Source organism: Hippopotamus amphibius, chromosome 8, assembly GCF_030028045.1.
Source record: "Hippopotamus amphibius kiboko isolate mHipAmp2 chromosome 8, mHipAmp2.hap2, whole genome shotgun sequence".
NCBI classification, from domain to species: domain Eukaryota; kingdom Metazoa; phylum Chordata; class Mammalia; order Artiodactyla; family Hippopotamidae; genus Hippopotamus; species Hippopotamus amphibius.
This window is the reverse complement of record NC_080193.1, coordinates 3,669,974-3,689,312: the sequence shown is the minus strand read 5'-3', so window position 1 is coordinate 3,689,312 and position 19,339 is coordinate 3,669,974. Positions and strand designations below refer to the sequence as shown.

The 19,339-nt window shown below is 55.9% G+C and overlaps 2 protein-coding genes across 5 annotated transcripts; one reads left to right on the top strand and one right to left on the bottom strand.

Moving 5' to 3' along the window:
- Positions 1–35: 35 nt before the first annotated feature.
- On the bottom strand, positions 36–2,743 carry SELENOM (selenoprotein M). Its single transcript, XM_057745860.1, has 5 exons — positions 2,392–2,743; positions 1,148–1,183; positions 911–945; positions 483–561; positions 36–389 (listed from the first exon to the last, which is right to left on the bottom strand). Exons 1-5 carry the CDS (start codon positions 2,509–2,511, stop codon positions 231–233), a joined length of 429 nt encoding a protein of 142 aa, XP_057601843.1. The 5' UTR covers positions 2,512–2,743; the 3' UTR covers positions 36–230.
- A 7,607-nt stretch (positions 2,744–10,350) lies between these two features.
- INPP5J (inositol polyphosphate-5-phosphatase J) lies at positions 10,351–19,157 on the top strand. 4 transcript variants are annotated; one of them, XM_057746726.1, is made up of 14 exons: positions 10,351–10,455; positions 11,468–11,470; positions 12,101–13,209; positions 13,563–13,679; positions 13,799–13,907; positions 14,100–14,216; positions 14,558–14,733; positions 15,123–15,234; positions 15,375–15,484; positions 15,626–15,809; positions 17,817–17,954; positions 18,117–18,194; positions 18,326–18,430; positions 18,631–19,157. In XM_057746726.1, the coding sequence occupies exons 1-14, from the start codon at positions 10,351–10,353 to the stop codon at positions 19,135–19,137; spliced, it is 2,970 nt and encodes a 989-aa protein (XP_057602709.1). In that variant the 3' UTR covers positions 19,138–19,157. The 4 variants fall into 4 exon arrangements, with proteins under 4 accessions (XP_057602709.1, XP_057602707.1, XP_057602711.1 ...); XM_057746724.1 differs by lacking the exon at positions 11,468–11,470; XM_057746728.1 differs by lacking the exons at positions 10,351–10,455; positions 11,468–11,470 and having other exon boundaries at positions 13,039–13,209; positions 14,121–14,216; positions 15,042–15,234.
- The last annotated feature ends 182 nt before the right edge of the window (positions 19,158–19,339 follow it).

Genomic DNA, 19,339 nt, shown 5'->3' with positions numbered 1-19,339 from the left:
CACCCGCCCGCAGCAAAGAAGGAGTCGAGTCTCGCTTAAGGTGGAAGAGGATTTAGTGGATTTGGGGAGGGAAGAAAAAGGGTCAGGAGGGACCCCGTCCCCCCCAACTCCATCCCTGCTGGCTCGGGGACGGGCTGTCAGCCCTCAGCGAGGGAGGTGCTCCCGGGCCGCTGAGAGCTTCATTCTGTCCCCAGGGCTTAGGCGGGGGCGGGGGGGTGGCGTCCCCAGACCTACAGGTCAGCGCGGTCAGGAGCGCCTTCGGCGGGCCTAGCCGGCGCCCGCAGGTACTCGGGGGGCACAGGCTCGTCGGCAGACGCCTTGCGGTAGAAGCCGAGCTCCTGCACCAGCGCGTTGATCTCCTCGCGCGTCATGTCGCTGAGTGGGATTCGCTGAAGAGGAAGAGGGGCGGGGTCAGCGCGCCAGGCCCGCCTCTTGCCCCGCCTCCCCCACCTCCCACCCCCGTCCGCCTCCGCACGCCTCACCTCCAGTTCCTCGAAGCGGTGGCCCAGCAGCACGAGCTCTGGGTCGGCCCCCGGGAGGTGTTTCATTACCAGGTTGTGGCTGGAGATGGTGTTAAGGTGGGTAGTGGCGGATGGAGGAAGGTAGGGTCTCCCGGGGCCTCACTGATGTGAACACCACCTCGTCTGCCCAGGTAGGGCAGGGATCCCCATGTAAACGCGAGAAGAAGTAAGGGGGCCTCCTCTCTGTTCCTGTGTCTGTGGCAGTCATCACTAGTCAGTTTCTCTTGCCAACCCAAGACCACCTCAGAATTCACAGGGCAGCCACTATCAATCAATCAATCCCACTTGTCAGATGAAAACCACTTATCACGACCTGTGAAGTTAAGTAGAAGGAGACTCTCGCAGATCCCCTCCCTTTCCTCCCTCCTCCCCAACCAGAAGGAGGATACTAGAGTGGGATGTCCTGGGTGACGAAGGCCTTCACCTGGGGAGGAACCAGAGCATCAGACCCCAACCCCCTCCAGATACCAACAGGAAACTGAAGACCAGTGAGGTCACACAGCGAGTCAGGTGCAGGCTGACTCCCAGCCCGAGGATCCTCCCCCACCCGGTTACCGGGACCATGCTGCCCACCCCCCAAAGAGGCTCAGGGGGACAGAACTGGGGACCCTTTTCTTCAAACTCACCTCCTTCAGGCGATTAAGCTGTCATCCCCCACATGTCTGGAGAGGGACAGAATGGGTAGGTCAGGAGTCTCACACATCTACCATCATCCCCCAGCTGGGAATTGGGTCCAGCTGTGGATTAATCCCTGGAACAGCAGTTCCCAATATGTGGAGATGGAGGCCCCTTGAGGGCAGAAGGGGGAACTCTGCACAGATGGGAAAGCTGAGGCCTAGCCGCACCAGAGTAAAAGAGGAGCAAGGCCAGAGCAAGGGCACTTACCAGCCTCGGGGCTCTCACCTGCACATCTTACTGACTGTTGACCCACTCCCAATGCCCGAGAGACATGATCACCCTCCTCCCCTCCGGCAGTAGAGACCTGGGCCTGGTCTTTGGTCCCTAGAACTTCAGGGTGGAGGCAGACCAGAAGGAAACAGCTCAGAACTTCCCTGAGAGGCCCTATTAGAGACACCTACCATCTGGTCCCTACCTCACCCCGTGCAGAGCTGGCCCTCCCTGCCACCTGTGGCCTAGCCCTGCAGACCATCTGGTTGCTTCCCCAATCAGGGAGGCTGGGAGGGCACCTCCCTGTGCTCCCTGAAGGGGAGCCACCTCCCAGCTGGAGTCCAGACCCCAGGATTACCTAATCTAGGCCTCCCTCCCCCACCCCATCCCCCATTTTTTTCAGACACAAAACTAAGGCCCAGAGAGAGTCTGTGATGATCTAAGTCACACAAGGACTTTGGTGGGGCCTTTCGTGGCAGGGGAGGGTGGGGGGATTGTTGCAGAGTAAGAGTTGGTAAGGCAGTTCCCAGCCCCCTTTCCCAGGTGGTGGAGGCAGGCTCCCAGAAGGTCTTCTCTCCCCCAGGCAAAGGGAGTGAGACCAACCGGAACTGGGGTGGGGAGGAATTCCAGGAAAAAAAAGAGGAGTGATGGGGGGATGGGAGGCTGGACTCCCGAGCACAGATTTGGGAGAGTCATAGGCCAGAAGAAGTTAGGGGACAGGGCCAATGTGTCTGGGGCCCGCTGTCCGGCCAGATGGGGAACTGAGGAAGGGTTCAGATTTCCAGGCTGCAAGATCGGGCATCTCGAGCTTCCACGGTGGGTGTTGGGGCGTTCTGGGGCTGGGGAGTGGGAGGGACAGTCCCGGCGCCGAGACGGACGTGGGAATCGGGAGGGTCCTGGGTCAGAACGGGCGGTGATTCCAAAGCTAAGGGGCCAAGGGGTTCGGGAAGGTGGCCCCTAGGCTGGGGGCCACAGCACTCACCTCTACCCGGCCTCGGGCCAGGCCGTGTAGACGGTTCCAGTCGGGCCGGAAGGTGGTGGTGGCGGCCGCGACTGCCGCGAGGAGCAGCAGCAGGGGCGGCAAAGGCAGCGGGAGGTGCATTGAAACCCGGCCGAAGATGATCCGCAAGCTGGAGGTGAACCGCCCGGCCACTGCGCCACGTCTGGGCCGGCGAGCTGGCCAGGTCCCCGCTCGAGGTCCCGCCCCAGTAGGGACCACGCCCCCAGCTCTCGGTCTCCGCCCAGGGCCTGCGTCGGGGCCGCCCGCGCGCTCCCGGCGGGGCTTGGGCTCCTCTCTGGCCCTCAGCTCTTTCCTTTCCCAGTCCCGAGAGGGTCCACCCTCCCTTTGCTGACCGAGAGTATGGAAGCTCCGGCAGGATGCGGCCAGACAGTGCCCCCTCACGCCGGCAGGGGGCGCGGGCGGGATGTGAACGGACACGCGAATTTCCGGGTCAGACGCCCGACTTGAAGATGGGGAAACCGAGGTCTGGGGGCGCCTTGTTCGTGTTTTTTATTTCTCTGGATGAAATTGCGATCTCGATTTCAATTTCTTGAGCACAGGTGTGGCGATGGGAATATTACATCGAGGCTGAGAGAAAGCTCTTTAGAACAGTACCTGGCACGGTACCGCAAAAAGGCCCCATGTAAATTGGTACAGCCACTATGGAGAACAGTATGGAGGTTTCTTGCAAAACTAAACATAGAGTTACCATATGACCCAGCAATCCCACTGCTGGGCATATACCCAGACAACACCATAATTCAAAAAGACACGTGCACTCCAATGTTCATTGCAGCTATTTACAATAGCCAAGACATGGAAGCAACCTAAATGTCCATCAACAGATGAATGAAGAAGATGTGGTACATATATACAATGGAATATTACTCAGGAACGAGTAATAGGAATGAAATTGGGACATTTGTAAAGACATGGATGGACCTAGAGACTGTCATACAGAGTGAAGTGAGTCAGAAAGAGAAAAACAAATATCGGATATTAACACATATATGCGGAATATAGAAAAATGGTACAAACCAACCGGTTTGCAAGGCAGAAATAGAGACACAGATGTGGAGAACAAACATATGGACACCAAGTGGGGAAGGGGGATGGGTGGGATGAACTGGGAGATTGGGATTGCCATAGATACATTACTAATAAGAAAAAAAATATCAAATTGTACACTTTAAATATATGCAGTTTATTGTATGTCAATTGTATCCCAATAAAAGTTCTTAAAATTAAAAAAAAAAAAAGGCCCCATGAACTCTATTTTACAAGCTAGGAAAGAGGCTCAGAAAGGTAAAACAATTAAGTTGTGGATCTGGGATTTGAACCCAAAACATTCCTGTGTTCATCTCACCCAGACAAAGATGACTGATTCAGGATGCTGCGTCCCCTCTTCAAGCCTAAGGCGAACATAGCACATTAATCACAATGCTCTTTCCCACTGAATCTAGACTGGGACTTAGAATTCTCTCAACAGCAAGCCAAGGCTGCATTATGACTTTCATGGACCCTAGGCAGTTTTGCCTTGCTGGGCCCCTTTCTCTATTAAAACAAAATAAAACAAACAAACAAAAAACCCATATATTAAAAATTGGATTTTACAACTGCTTTGATTTTAAAAAATGAATATGATCCCAGCTGCATTCATTATTATTTATTCATTTTCTTCTTCCTATTTTAAAAGAAATTAAAATTAAAACATTTTATGGACCCCTAAAAGTATGACGGGCCCTAGACACTGAACCTAATGGATATGTCAGGTCTGCCCTGAGCCCTTTGTTCATACCTGGCTACCTCCCATTCACTGACTTGATTGTGAAGATATAATAATAATAGGCTTTGGGTTGTTATTTAATATCCATTCTCTATAAATACATGAGGACAGTAAATATTATTGGTTCTATCCAGATTATTGAAATAATAGGCTATATCTAACATTCTATTTACTGCTGTGGAAGTGGGAATTCATCCAAGCTTTCTGAAAGGCAAGTTGACACAATAAATCAAAACCCTAAAAATATTTCTTCTACCCAGTATTCCACTTCTCAGAATTTGACCCAAAGTAATCTTCAGAGAGGGAATCAATCGGTAGGCCAAGAGGTTTATCAAGACACTGTTTATCATGGTGAAAAAGTGGAGACAGGGCAGGAGCATGTCATAGCAGGGGATGAGCTAACTAAATGGTAGCACCGCCTTCGGATGGAGAACCAAGTAATTGTTTAAATTGATGCAGCGTAGTGTTGAATGACACAGAGAGTGTTCATAGTTATGGTATTAAATTTTTTAAAAAAGCTATGAAACAGTAATATCAGTTGAGAGTTGTGATGCTCTGGGCTGCAAGTCACAGAAACCTCAAGTTAAACTAGCTTAAACAAAAGGAATCTGTTGGCTCAAATAACAAAATAGTCCAGGCAGGGAGGGCTTCAGGTGAGGTTTGATCTGACTGATACAGTCACCAAGACCTGATCTCATTCCCTTCTGCTTTCCATAACATCGGCTTATCATTAGCCCAGTTACCTGCGTGGTATCAAGATGGTGCCAACAGTAACCAGGACCACCATAGACTTCTTCATTCATATCTAATCAATGGGATTTTTTTTTTTTTTTTGTAAACTTCTCAGGAGAGAAAACAAGCTTTCTTTCCCAAAAGCCCTCAGCAAAGTCTCCTTGTAACTCACTAGGTCCAGTCAAGTGGCTAGGGAAATGGGAATGCTCCCTGGCTTAACCAGTTGGGACCCATTCCTGAAGGCTATCAAGGATATGAGCTGCAATGGATGTTGTGGTGGCAACAGTGTAGCAAATCAATTTTCTAAAATATGTATGTATAAATATATATGCCTAGACCAAAAAAAAAAATTCTAGAGGGAAAAACTCAAGAAGTCAGAATGGCTATTTCTTTTCTTTTCTTTTCTTTTTTTTAAAGCTCTTTATTGGAATATAATTGCTTTACACTGCTGTGTCAATTTTTGAAGCACACCAAAGTGAATCAGCTGTATTTATACACATATCCCCACCCTCCCGTGACTCCCTCCCAAGAATGGTCATTTCTTGGTAGATGAAATTATTGGTGAATTTTTTTCTCCTTCGCAATATTTTTCTGTATTTTCTATAATAAACATGTACTACCCACACACAAACAGCAACTTTTATTTACAAAAATAATGGGTCATATGGCATGGGTTCCCACTAGCCGACCCCATACCCTAGCAAGGGCCTCAGACTGGCTGAAGCCAGAGGCCCCATGGAGCTTGTGTCTTTTTTTGCTGACAGAGCCAAACCTCAATGCCCCATGGGCCCACATTGTTCACTGGACAGGTGCCACCAAACCACTCTCATTGCATTAACCTGGATGCTGTGGCCTGCAGGGGCCACAGCCTGGGCTGCTGAGTGTTGAGTAGCCAACTAGTGGAACTGATGGTAGAGAGTGGCCACAGCAGTACAGGGAACATTCAGGCATCAGCAGCCATGGGAGGTCTAGTGTCTCCCAGAACACATCTCTGCTCGTAATCCATGTCCTTATGTGGCAGTTTGTACTCTAGGCCAGCAGCCTTCCTCAGGTGGGGCTGGGTTCAGGGTTTAGTCTGTGATAAAGCCAGGCTCAGACAAGGTCAGGGTCAGTCCTTAGCCTATGACCAGGTTCAGAACTGAGTCCCGGGCTGGAGTCAGGGCTCAGTCAGTGACTGGGACTTGGTCTCAGTGTGTGACTACGTTCAGGGCTCAGCTTTTGACCAGATTCAGTGCACAGTCTGAGGTCAGGGACTAGTATGTGACCAGAGTTGTGTGACCCAGGATCAGAGCTCAGTTTGAGACCAGGGTTCAGTCAATGGTTAGCCTCCGGGCTCAGTCTGTGACCAAGATCAGGGCTCAGTCTGCCACCAGGCTCAGTTAATGACCAGACTTGGATCTCAGTCTAGACCTGGGCTTGGGTCTCAGTCTGAAATCAAGGGTTAGTCCAAACCAGGGTTAAAGTTCAGTCTGTGACTGTGGCTCAGTCTTAAGCTAGGATCAGGGCTCAATCTGGGTCCAGAATTGAGGTCTCAAGTTGGAATCGGGCTTAGTCAGGCTTGGATCCAGCTCAATACTTGACCAGAGTCAGGGCTCAATCTAGAGCTGGGGTAGAGTCTCAGTCTTAGTGTGGGATCGGGTCTCAGTTAACAAGATTAGGGCTCAAGCTGGATCTGGGATCAGGGCTACCTCTATGCTCTGTTCTGAGCTCTGATAAAGAACTTTCTGGAGACCTGAGGGCCAAGGGTAGGTCAACGTGCAAGAAAGGATAGCCCCCAGGCAAGCTTCTGTCCCTGCAGTAAACCTCTCCTTGCCTGCTGAAGCTGGTTGTCCTAGAGCCTTCTAACCTACATGGCTCTGCTGCCCGAGATCCCCTCGCACCAGAATAAAAATAGCCGCTCACTTCAGAGCAGCTGACAGCGGGTGCCGGGCTGCCTGGGAGGAGGGGGAGCCAAGGAGAGGAAGGAGGGATGTCTGAGCTCAGGCCCCAGCTGTGTGACCTTGGGAAAGTCACTCCTCCTTGAACTCATTCCTGAGGGGCAGAATGGGAGGTAAGGATGACACCTGCCCTAGAGGGGACAGTGATACAACATGTGGCACTTGGTACCAATAAGGAACTCTGGAGTGCAGCCTTGGGAGGAGAAATGTTCCTCCAGGCCTGTGTAGTTTCTCCTCCAGGAAGCCCTCCCTGATACTTACCTCTTCCACCATCCCACACTATCCTGTAGCACCCTCTACATCTTGAAACACTTCTCAGCTAGTGGCCACAGTGTGACCTCCCTCACAGGTGACTGGGGAGCAAAACAAAGGAGGACACACCCTTCTGTACCATTACCCATCAGGTGCCCCAGAGGTGGATCGAGGAAGAGGAAGAGGAAAGAGGAAGAACGTCTCTCTCTCCCTTCCCTGCTTCTGGGGAATTTACTCTGAGGCAAAGGGCCGTGAGGGCACGTGTCCAGAGTTTGCATCCTTTCACAGCCGGAACCCTTCACGGTCCATACCTTTGCACCTGCCGCTCCCTCTGCTTCCCAGGGTGTTTCTTCTCTTTTCGGTTTGACAATACTGACTCTCCTTCAAAGAATAGGTTTAACGGGAAACTCTGTGCGGTAGAATTAACCACCATCTCCCTGGGAACCCCATGCTCTGTCCCCTACTGGCTGGGTAATCCCTAGGCCTCAGTTTCTTCCTCTGTCAAGTGGGGATCTTATTACCAACCTCACATGGTTACTATGGAGGATAACTGAGATAATCCGTTAACCACCTCCTTTCCTATCCCTGACCCAAACAGCCTGGAGGGCAGCACTAAGATTTCCAGGAGTGGGCAGGACAAGATGTACTCTCTGCCTCAGTACACCACCCCTACCCCCAGGAGTGCGGGAAGGGAGGGAGCCAGGAGGTGCCTCCGGAGACAGCCGTCTCCAGGGGGGCGGTTCTCCCTGGCAGCTGCCCCCAGCCTGCCGCCCTGAGCCCCAGAGCCTGTTATCAACCTCCTTAGTCATCACACCAGGAGCTCAAATATAGCTCTTACCCTGTTCCCTTCACAGCCGGGGCCCACCCCCCGCCCCCTTCCCCTAGCAAGGCCAAGTCTGGGTCTCAGAGCCCCTTTTCCCTCCCCCACCCCTACCAGGAATGCAACTATGCTAAGCCTCAGTTTCAGCATCCACCAAATGGGCAGGTTGGAATAGATGGTGATGGTGATGATGGTGATGAGGATGGTGATGGTGGTGGTAACTCCAGGGCAGCTGCCCTCACTGAGGGCTTGCTTGTGCCAGGCTCTGTGCTAAACCCTTCGTATGTATTATCTTGAATTCTCACAGCAACCTTAGGACAAATCTACTGTTTTTATCTGCCTTACACTCAGAATATGAGTGACTCTCCAAGTAAATCAGTGGCAGAGCCAGAAACAGAGCCCCTGCAGGATCTGAGCTCAGGGAGGGGCATGGTGGAGATCCTGGCTGCCCCGCTGGTGCAGAGGAGCCCTCTGCACACTTATTTGCATGACGTTTGCCTGGCTTCTCAAGGGCATTGATGGCTGAGCCCTAGGACTGGTTCCAGGGAACTGGATCTGTCCCCTATCACTTCCAGGATTGCAACAGAAGCCAGGTACTCTTGGGGGCCTCAGTTTTCTCATCTGTAAAATAGGAGTCGGAGGGCTGGGCAGGGTAAGTTCAAAATTTCCTTCCATCTCTGGTGGCCTGAGCACCACCACCATGTCCACACTCACCTCCTCCCTCACTGCCACCCCCATCTTCACCTCCACCTCCACCGCCTCCTCTCCTGCCCTCATCTCTCCTCCACTTTTACTATCACCCTCTTCATTAGCACCATGTCTTCATTCTGCCACTTCCACCATCACCAACCTTTGTTATCACCTCGACTGTTGCCATCACCATTACCTCCACTACCTCTTCTATCACATTATCCATCCCATCACTGTCACCTCACCACCTCCAACATCACTGTGAGTCCTCTACTCCCATCATCATAATTACACACATTATCATCTCCACCCCTACGGTCACCACGGTCGTTACCCCTCCCATCACCACCCAAAAACCTTTCTACCCCAGGACCTTAATACAGCCTGGGTCTCTGCCCCTTCAAATTTCAGCCTCACAGAGGTGCTGGCCCAGAAACACAGACTGGACCCAGAGACAGTCAAGCAGAGGTGGGAAGTCCACCCAGAAGAGGGCAACGAGGCATCTGCCTGTGTGACTTTCATGTAGGGGACCACACAGGTCCATGAGAATACGGAGGTGACTTTACCAGCAGGCAACTCTAGGCACAAAACTCTGAACATTTTTTGCCTAAACTGAGCGACATCACTTCTCTGTAAGCAATCTAGCAGTTCTGGAGGAATCGGGATTTCAGGGACTGTTTAGCAGATAAGAGTGAGTGGGGAAGAGGCAGAGGCAGAGTCCACAGCCATCTCTGGCCGTATCTGAACCTTGTCACTCATTCACTCTTCTCATTGATTCATTCATTCATTCAACAAACACTCCCCTAGATCTGTGGGAGAGCAGGCCCTATGCTGGGTCCTGGCCAAAGAAGTTCCCAGGCCTGTTTTTGACACTTCTGCCAGTCTGTTCCCCCACTGCTGGGCCTTTCTCCACCCTAGCTCCCTTCCCCCAGACACCCCAATTGGCTTTTGTGGTTCTTGGGTCACTGAGGCAGGTCCCTTTCCTCACTGAGACTCAGGGGAGCTCCCCAGCTCACCAAGGGACCTTGAGCAAGTCCCTCTCCCAAGCAACACCCAGTGAATCCTGGAGGAGGAAAGCTGAGAAGAGCCAGGCTGGGCCTGGCTGTGGGGACATCCGAGGGCAGGCGTGAGGTATCTGCAGAAGAGGAGGGGCCAGTGCTGAGGCTGAGATGGGAAAAGGACTCCAGATGCTGGAGCCTGAGTGTCTGGCTCTGGGATGGGAAGGGTAGAGCCTGGCAGGGGGCGGGCACCAAGGCCTGAAAATGGGGCAAGGGTGGGGGCCAAGGCAAGCCCTGAGCTGTCAGGGAGTCAGGAAGGTCACAGGATCAAGGCAGGGACTCAGGTGTCTCTGAGGCCCTGGAGAGGGGGCTGACCTCTGAGCTACCTTACCCTCAGGTGTGTCAATGCCCCTCCCTTGAGCAAGGGCTGGCCAGGCCTATCACCTGGAGGCTGAGAACAGAAAGACAGCTTCCACTATGCTGCCAGCTGGGACCTGTGCCAGACTAATGGGTCCACTCCCCACTTCCCCACCATGACCATTCCAGGCTCAGTGGCCACTCCCCAGGGGGTAGGCCACCTTGTCCTGGCTACCTCTAGGTTGGGAAGTTGGTGCCTGTGCCTTTAAATTCTCAGCAGGTTGAAACAGCTGATGACATCACTGGTTCCCGGGAGCAGAGGAGCTGGAGCTGGGGCCCAAGGGAACCCGGGCTGCTGGGGCTGCAGACATGGAGGGCCAGGGCGTCAGTGGCAGCGGGAGGCCGGGGACCCGGGCTGGCCTGGGTCCCCTGCCCATGCCCCAAGGGATTTCCCAAACTGGGGCACCCTCCAAGGTAAGACTCCTAAAGGCTAGTCCCCCCATTCCTGATCCTTGGTCCCACACCCCCCCCCCACATATTGCAGGGACCCTGGTGCCCCCAGCTGAGGGGCTGGCACTCTCCTCTGCCCACCAAGCAGGGACTGGGCAAACAGGGTACCCTAGGAGCTGAAGGGATAGTGATGGGACACCCAGAGAGAGATGGAGTTAACCATTTCCAGGACCCCCTGGGAAAGCCCCGGACCAGGTATCAGGGGACCCAGCTGTGCTCCAGCTTTGCTGTGTGACCTTGGGCAAGTTGCTTGTCCTCTCTGAGCAAATGCAAAATGAGGAGGCTTGTCCCTGAAGACTGAAACTGTGACATCTGGGATGTCTAAGTTGTTAGTGCTGGAGGCGGTGTGGTGTTTGGGAGGGGGGTGTGTGGAGTGGGACACTAGGAACCAAGGAGAATGCCTAAAATGCAAGCCTCAAAGAGCTGAGTTTGGGGACAGAGATGGAGGCAGAGTCTCAGGTTCTGTGAACCGAGAAGGACACGGGATGCGGACAGAACTGCATCTCTAGAGGCAGGGATGGGGCCACCCCAGTGTGAGTGTAAACCTTCCTCTGCCCTCCCTGGCAAAGGACGCTTTATCCTGACTTCTGGAGACAGGGGCATCAGTAACAGGGGACGGATGGGGAAGGGAGAGGAGGTCCCTGCAGGGCCCCACCCCACCCCACCCACTCCACCTGCCGGACAGAAACAGGATACCTGCTTGCCTGTCCTCACAGGTGGGGTGATGAGGGCAAGAGGGTACAACTTGTGCACAGAACTGCGGCACCAGGATCAACAGAATCCTGGACTTTCTCTGGATGTTAGAATCACACTTGGGAGGAGGGACTATTCCATGGAGCTCAAATGGAATCCTAGCAAATGTTGGGCTCATAAATGCAGAACATATGAGACCAAGACTTCCCAGGATCAGGTGTGGCCAGGGAGCCTTCGCCAGTTTCCTTCACTTTATAGACAGGGAAACTGAGGCCCTGAGCAGAAGGTCACGTGAAGCTGGGCTGGGAATCGACATGGCCAGTCCCAGCCTGGGCTCTTTCTCCTGCACAGAGCTCTGGGAACGGGTGACGAAGATGGAGAGGGCTGTGACCAAGGAGTTTGGGGACGTTTGGTGGGGGGAACCTGAGGGCTCCTGGTACCGTGGAGGAAAGAGGGTGGTGTTTAACGGGCTGGCCCCAGGGTGTCCAGAGTGGGCAGATCTTGGGGGGTCAGATCAGTAGCCCTTGGCTAGGGGAGCAGCAGGGACTATGGGGGGCGGTGCTCAGGAAACTGGCTCCAGCCACCCAGCACTCCAGGGTGGCCAGGGAGTGGGTGCCAGCCAGGAAGTCAAGGAGAGCCCTCGGGTCCACGCTCGCACTCTGCCTCCTTCGAGTCGGAGGTCTTAGTTTCCCCACCTATGAAAGAGGTGTCACAGTTGGGGGAGGGGGTAGGTTTCTGTGTCCTGTTTCCTCCAAAAGAGAAACTGATTCACAGCAGAAGGAATTGAGGTGAGAAATTAGCAAGAACTTCCTGAGAAAGATGTGCATTTCTTAGCTAGAGGAAGTCTGCTGGGGTCTATATGCAAGTGGAGGCCTGGTTAGGGTTGACCCTGAGTCTCTGACTTGTCCTATACAAGATGGACTCACGTTTTCAGCTCCCAGCGAAGGAGAATGCAGCCCCAGTACCATCGGAACCAAGGTTGGCTCTGGCACCTGTGGGGCCACAAGCAGCGATGCCACCTTCCTCAGTGGGGCCAAGGCTGGCTCTGGCGCCTCCCCGACCCATCCTGGCTTCAATGTCTGTGGGCCAGTTGGTGACGTCTGCCTCGGCTGGGCCGAAGCCTCCTCCAGCAACCTCAGGCTCAGTCCTGGCTCCAACATCCCTGGGGCAGCTGGTGACGTCTGCCTCGACTGGGCCAAGGCCTCCCCCAGCTACCCTGGGGCCCAGGCTGGCTCCACTGTCCAGGGACCAGAAGCAGGTGCCACCTGCCTCTATGGGACCCAAGCCAGCACTGGCAGCTTCAGGCCTGAGCCTGGCCATGGCATCTGAGAAACAGCCCCTCCAGCCCCCCTCCAGCCCTTCCGCAGTGCCCAGTCGGGTTCCGTTGCCCTCTCAGGAACAGGCCGTGGCTCCAGCAACCATCACATCAGCCCCGGCCTCTGTGGGATGGACACCAGCTAAACAGAGGGATGCCCCAGCCCCTAGAGCTCTTCCCACTTCTGAAGGGCATCTCCAGCCGCCAACTCAGGCATCTGGTCCTGTGGGCTCCCCATCCTTGATTCAAGCCCCCCCAGACCCTCGGATCTCCCCCTCCTTCAGAGCCCGGCCTGAGGCCCCCCGCAGCAGTCCTGAGGATCCTGTCTTCTCCCGGCCACCCCAGACCCTGCCCCTGGATGCGGGCCAGGGTCCTCCAGAGCCTGGCACTCGCTCTCCAGGGCTTCTGTCCCCCACCTTCCGGCCAGGGGCCCCCTTAGCCCAGACTGTGCCCCCACCTCTGCCCAAGCCACCCCGATCTCCCAGCCGCTCCCCCAGCCGCTCCCCCAACCGCTCCCCATGTGTCCCCCCAGCCGCTGAGATGGCCCTCCCCAGGCCTGGCACCCAGAGTGCAGGGCCTGGCGGACACCTGAGCCCCAACCTTCAGCCCAGAGCTACCCCAGCCCCGGTTACCACCTCCTCTTCTACATCCACTTCATCCTCCTCCTCTTGGTCAGCTCAGCCCACCTGCAAGAGTGACCCCGGCTTCTGGTGAGGGGGCCTCTCCCAAGAGATTTCTGGGGCTTGAGCTCTGAGACCAGCCATCCTTCTAGGGTGGCTTACCCTACTCTGTCCCAGTTGCCCTCCCCGAGGAAGAGTCCTTGAGGGTGTTAGGCCAACTCTGAGACCCTCAGAAGACAGCATCCTTTCCTAAGGGAGTGGCCCACTCCTGCCTCCATTGATCTCCCCTGGGAGAGTCTGGTGGGAGGGATCCCGGGCCCACTGCGGGTCCTTCTGAGGGTGTACACCCACAGCTTATTTCCCCAGAAAGAGCCCTGTGGGAGGGAGGTTGAGGGTAAGGGAGTGGTGTCCCGTGGTAACCCCTCCTGTACCGCACCCGCCAGGATCACTGTGGTCACGTGGAACGTGGGCACCGCCATGCCCCCCGACGATGTCACATCCCTCCTCCACCTGGGCAGCAGCGGCGATGACCGTGACAGGGCAGACATGATCGCCATAGGGTGAGGGGGCAGGGCGAGTCGATTCCCTGCTGAGCGCCTCCTGCCTCCCAGACCCCCGCCCTTGGGAGGGGTCTCTAGGGCGCCGCCCCATCCGAAGGCCGCCTCACCGTTCCCCCCAGGTTGCAGGAAGTGAACTCTAAGATCAACAAGCGGCTCAAGGACGCTCTCTTCACGGACCAGTGGAGCGAGCTCTTCATGGACGCTCTGGGGCCCTTCAACTTCGTGCTGGTAAAGCCCCCCTGAGCCCCTGGAGTCCCGGCCCTAGCTCTGCCTTGCCTCGCTGTGGGGCCCCCTGGGCCTCCGCGGCCGGGTCCGTGAAACGGGAGGATGGAGGAGCGGACCCCTAAGGACGGGGAAAGGCGAGGGCGGGGGCCGGGGGACTTGCGTCGGGTCCCCCAGCCTCCTGCGCCTCCGCGGCAGGTGAGCACTGTGCGGATGCAGGGCGTCATTCTGCTGCTGTTCGCCAAGTACTACCACCTGCCCTTCCTGAGGGACGTGCAGACGGACTGCACGCGCACGGGCCTGGGCGGCTATTGGGTGAGCGTGCAAGCGGCCTGGGGGGGACAGGGCCCCAAGGGGTCCGTGGATTCGTCCCCGGCCCCCGCCCACGGCACGGGCACTATCCCCTCCCCAAGCTCCACCCCTTACTCTGAGGCCAGCCTCTCCCCACCCCGCCCCCACCCCTCGTTTTCCAGACCCTGTCCCTTGCGGTCCCCACCGCATCCTCGTGTTCCCCTCCTTTCCCTAGAACCCACCCCTCTCCACAGCGCCACCGGTCCTGGGCCTCAGCCGCGGACCCGGCCCACCCTGTGCCCCGCCCCGGGCCTCACCTGCTTGCCTAGGCCCCGCCCAGGACCCGCCCAACCTTGTCTCCCAAGGGCAACAAGGGCGGAGTGAGCGTGCGACTGGCCGCCTTCGGGCACATGCTGTGCTTCCTGAACTGCCACCTGCCGGCCCACATGGACAAAGCGGAGCAGCGCAAGGACAACTTCCAGACCATCCTCAGCCTCCAACAGTTCCAGGGGCCTGGCGCTCAAGGCATCCTGGATCACGAGTACGGGCCGGGGCAGGACCTAATGGAGCTTGGGCGGGGCTCGTGAAGGAGGGGTGGGCCTCAGAGGCGAGGCCGGTAGGCCCGGTGGGGAGACGCGGGGCCTATGGGGGTGGAGACCACCCACCCTAGATCTAGGAACACAAATGCTGGTAAGGTTGATGGGGAGGTGGAGCCTGCAGGGTGGAGCTTTGCTGAGGGGCAGAGCCTCGCTGGGGCTCGGACCCTTTCTTCTAGGTCCGCACCCCCTGCTGCTCCGTGGCGGGCTGGAGGCTCCGCCGCAACCCACCCACCCGCTGCCTCATCACTAGGAGCAGACAGAGCTGTCGGGTTGGATGGGGGCAGAGAAGGATCTGGGTTGGGACCCCGCTGATCCCCCCACCCCCAACCAGCCTCGTGTTCTGGTTCGGGGACCTGAACTTCCGCATCGAGAGCTACGACCTGCACTTCGTCAAGTTTGCCATCGACAGCGAGCAGCTTCACCAGCTCTGGGAGAAAGACCAGGTGGGGAGTGCCAGCCTGCACGCCAAAACCCCAAGCACACAGAACATGCCCTAGGACCTCCTGCGCCCTAGGCTGTGGTCCTTGGCCCTATCTGCCCTGCCGCAGCTCTTGTCCAATGTTATGCTTCTGGACTCTCACAGCTCAACATGGCCAAGAACACCTGGCCCATCCTGAAGGGCTTTCAGGAGGGGCCCCTCAACTTTGCGCCCACCTTCAAGTTTGATGTGGGTACTAACAAATATGATACCAGGTGAGCTCAGCACTGGGATGAGAGGTGGGGATGCGGGCTGAGGGCTTCTGGATAAGGGAGACAGGGAAGGGAAACAGGAGGCAAGGCAGAGGTGCTTTGACCCCCAGCCCTTGATGCTCAGGCTACCCTTGCCCACCACAGTGCCAAGAAGCGGAAGCCGGCCTGGACAGACCGTATCCTGTGGAAGGTCAAGGCTCCAGGTGGAGGTCTCAGCCCCTCAGGACGGGAGAGCCACCGGCTCCAGGTGACCCAGCACAGCTACCGCAGCCACATGGAGTACACTGTCAGTGACCACAAGCCCGTGGCTGCCCAGTTCATCCTGCACGTGAGTCCTGGCCTCATCCTCCCCGCATGGCATCCCCAGGCCCGGCTCAGCATCCCACTGCTCACCGGTGACCGCTTGCACCTGCCCTTAGCAGCACCTGCTTGTCATAGCAGACTGGGAGTGGGGTTATGATGTCCATTTTCAGATAGAAAACCTGAGGCTCAGAGACACAGCATCCCTTGCCCAGGGTCATACAGCTACTAAAGGGAGGAGTTAGGATTTGAACCCAGGCTAGTCTAGTTTCAAAGGGTACGCCTTTTCCACTAATCCCTAACCCCCCTTTTCCAAGAAAGGCTTAGGGAAACATGTTAAAATTCACATATATAATAAGACCAGCAAACTCGAAATATTGACTCAAACCCCATGTAGCATTCATTCACATTCACTTATTATTTATTTACCATCTTACTATCTGTGGTGGGGAGGGGGAGTAGAGATATAAAAAAATACAAAGCTAAAGTCTAAATAGTTACTATAAAATTTAGCATTGTGTTTAGGATTGAGGTCCCTAGCTGCCAAAGTAAAAAGGGGAAATCCAAGAATGTCAGAACTGGATCTTAGAGACCATGTAGTTCCACTCTCTGTTTTTCAGGGAAACAGAGACCCTTAGTGGGGTAGGCATGTGCCCCAAGTCGAATGCAGGCTCAGCGGTAGAGTAGGGTGGAGCCCACTTTCCAACCCTGAAACACAGCTCTGAGCTCTCTGATTCTCTTGATCTGGTAAGAGGGAGCCCAGCAGGCCAGAGAATGTTTTCCCTGCTAACTTTGTCATATGGTCAGTCAGCAGGACAGTGGCCAATGTCCTCCGCTGGGAGTGGAAATATGCCCACGCCTGGCTTCCCATGACCTTACCTTTTGAGCCCCTACTATATGCCAGAGCCTGCATAGGCTACTTCACATATGTCATCCCTGAGTATGCAGTGATAGGCCCTGAGGATGTCTAAATTCTCCTCCCAGTTTTACTGATGAGGGAAACAGAGGCTCAGAGAACTTACATCTCTTACCCAAAGCAACACAGAACAGGGCTCAGCAGGAGTTTTGACCTCACAAGGCCCTAAAGGGTATTTCCAAGAGCCCAAGCTGGCCAGACCTGCTGTTAGGAACCCAGATGCAGGGAGGGGATGGGCTGGTTTCTTCTGGAGCAACTTGGCTTAGAAACTGAGGAGAGAGAGAAACTTGAAACCAGATAAACAGGCAGAGCAGACAAAAGCCTGAGGCTGGCATCACAGAAGTGGAGCCAGTACCCTGGCCACCTGCCACCCTAGCAACCCCATCCACGTGGTGACCCCCTGATCAGCTGGGGGTGACCCTGGGAAGAGGAGATTCTTTTGTCTCCATGGACTGATGACAGACAAGGTTAATAGTGGTTCCTTAGTACAGGTGCGGAAACCAAGTCTTACTTCGGCTGACTAGGGGCTTACCTGAGGTTATGAAACAGGTTAGTAGCAGAGCCTGGAAGGTCTCCAGCCTTCTACCCAGAGCTCTTCTTGCCTTCTCAGGGGTGTTCCATTTACCCCAGAATATCCAGTGCATTATAGGACTCCTGTGTTAGCTTATAGGCAAATCATTCATTGAGCACCTACTGTATACTGAGAAGTTTATAGGATGCTTTATATGGTATCTCATTGAATCTGCAGAGCAACCCCAAGAGTTAAATAAGATCATCAGAGAATATAGACAGGAGCCCTGGTGTTCAGAGAGGTCAAGAAACTCACCCCGGGTCACACTGCATGCCAATGGCAGAGCCAGGGCCAAACCCGTGGTCTACTAAGCTTCAAGGCTGTGTTCTCACTCATTCCCTAAGGAGGCTAAGGACAAAAAGAGCCCTGAGCTGGGAGGCAGGAAGTCCGGCATCTATCCTAGACCTGTTCTTCCTCAGTTTCCCAGTCTTTACAGTGGCTTCCATGGCCCTTCATCTCAGCCGAGTTGTGCTAACTCAGGCCCAAGGGCTCTAAGTGCATAGCATACTAGAGGGTCTCCCCTGATGTTGCCCCCTGCCCCTGGGCAGTTTGCCTTCAGAGACGATGTGCCGCTCGTGCAGCTAGAGGTGGCGGACGAGTGGGTGCGGCCGGAGCAGGCAGTGGTGAGGTACCGCATAGAGACGGTGTTCGCCCGCAGCTCCTGGGACTGGATCGGCTTGTACCGGGTGAGAAGGGCAGGGGATGGTCAGCAACTCGGGGGAGGAAGGGCGTGAAGGGGCAACCAGGGACCCACGTGAGGTCACTGGCTTCTCCAGAGTTTGATGCCACACAGGGAGGTTGCTGGGGTCAGATGTTAGGGGTCACGACCCTGATTGCTCTTGCCCCAGGTGGGTTTCCGCCACTGTAAGGACTACGTGGCTTATGTCTGGGCCAAACACGAGGATGTGGATGGGAACATCTACCAGGTACTTAAGGGGGGGAGGGGAGGAGAGTGGGAGGAAGTCCCCATTGCCTTTGGGGGCTCAGGATTCAGCTTGAGGGGTCCTGAGGCTGCCTCCGTCACCCCAACTTGGGCCTAAACCCCCTGGCCCATCAGGTGATGTTCAGCGAGGAGTCACTGCCCAAAGGCCACGGAGACTTCATCCTGGGCTATTATAGCCACACCCACAGCATCCTCATCGGGGTCACTGAGCCCTTCCAGGTGAGCCGGCCAGGCTGCAAGGTCAGGGGCACCATAGGACTATTCAAATGCCTCTATAGCCTCTACATTCTGCTCTGTGACCCCCTACTAGTAGCCTGACCTTCCTGGGTCTGCCAAGGGTTGGGGGGCAGGAGTGGTTCCCAGAGGCCTAAGTGGCCGGGTGGGGAGAGGGGCACCCCAGTGACCAGCCTTCCCCCCAGATCTCGCTGCCTACCTCGGAGCTGGCCAGCAGCAGCACAGACAGCTCAGGCACCAGCTCAGAGGACGAGGATGACAGCACCCTGGAGCTACTTGCACCCAAGTCCCGCAGCCCCAGCCCTGGCAAGTCCAAGCGGCACCGCAGCCGAAGCCCAGGCCTGGCCCGTTTCCCCGGCCTTGCCCTGAGGCCCTCGTCCCGTGAACGCCGTGGTACCAGCCGAAGCCCCTCGCCCCAGAGCCGCCGCCTGCCCCGGGTGGCCCCCGACAGGGGCAGTGATGGTGGCAGCCAGGGCAGCAGTGAGGAGGGGCCCCCTGGGCTGCCTGGGGCCTGGGCCTTCCCGCCATCTGTGCCTCGAAGCCTGGGCTTGCTGCCTGCCTTGCGCCTGGAGACTGTAGACCCTGGCGGTGGTGGCTCCTGGGGACCTGATCGGGAGGCCCCAGCCCCCGACAGCCTGTCTCCCAGCCCCCAGGGTCGGCAGGGGCTGGAGGAAGGGGGTCTGGGGCCCTAAGGGTGGGGTGGGCAGGCGGGCCCAGGTGGCCCCCACTCTGCCTCAATCTTCTGCACACCCGCCTGCCTCCCTCCTGCTGCTGCTCCAGCTTTATCTCACCTGCCACTCTGTTCTGGCCAGGGGTGGCCAACTGGGGTCCCCCAGACTTGGTCCTGGCACCTCAACTGTGACAATCGGCAAAGCCCTATCCCGGCCCCCATCT

Excerpts from the sequence above, each read along its gene's own strand:
- INPP5J (XM_057746726.1), top strand. The coding sequence starts at position 10,351 with ATGGAGGGCCAGGGCGTCAGTGGCAGCGGGAGGCCGGGGACCCGGGCT. Across the intron at positions 13,908-14,099 it reads GGCCCTTCAACTTCGTGCTG|GTGAGCACTGTGCGGATGCA; the intron begins GTAAAGCCCCCC and ends CCTCCGCGGCAG. Across the intron at positions 15,810-17,816 it reads CTGCCCAGTTCATCCTGCAC|TTTGCCTTCAGAGACGATGT; the intron begins GTGAGTCCTGGC and ends GCCCCTGGGCAG.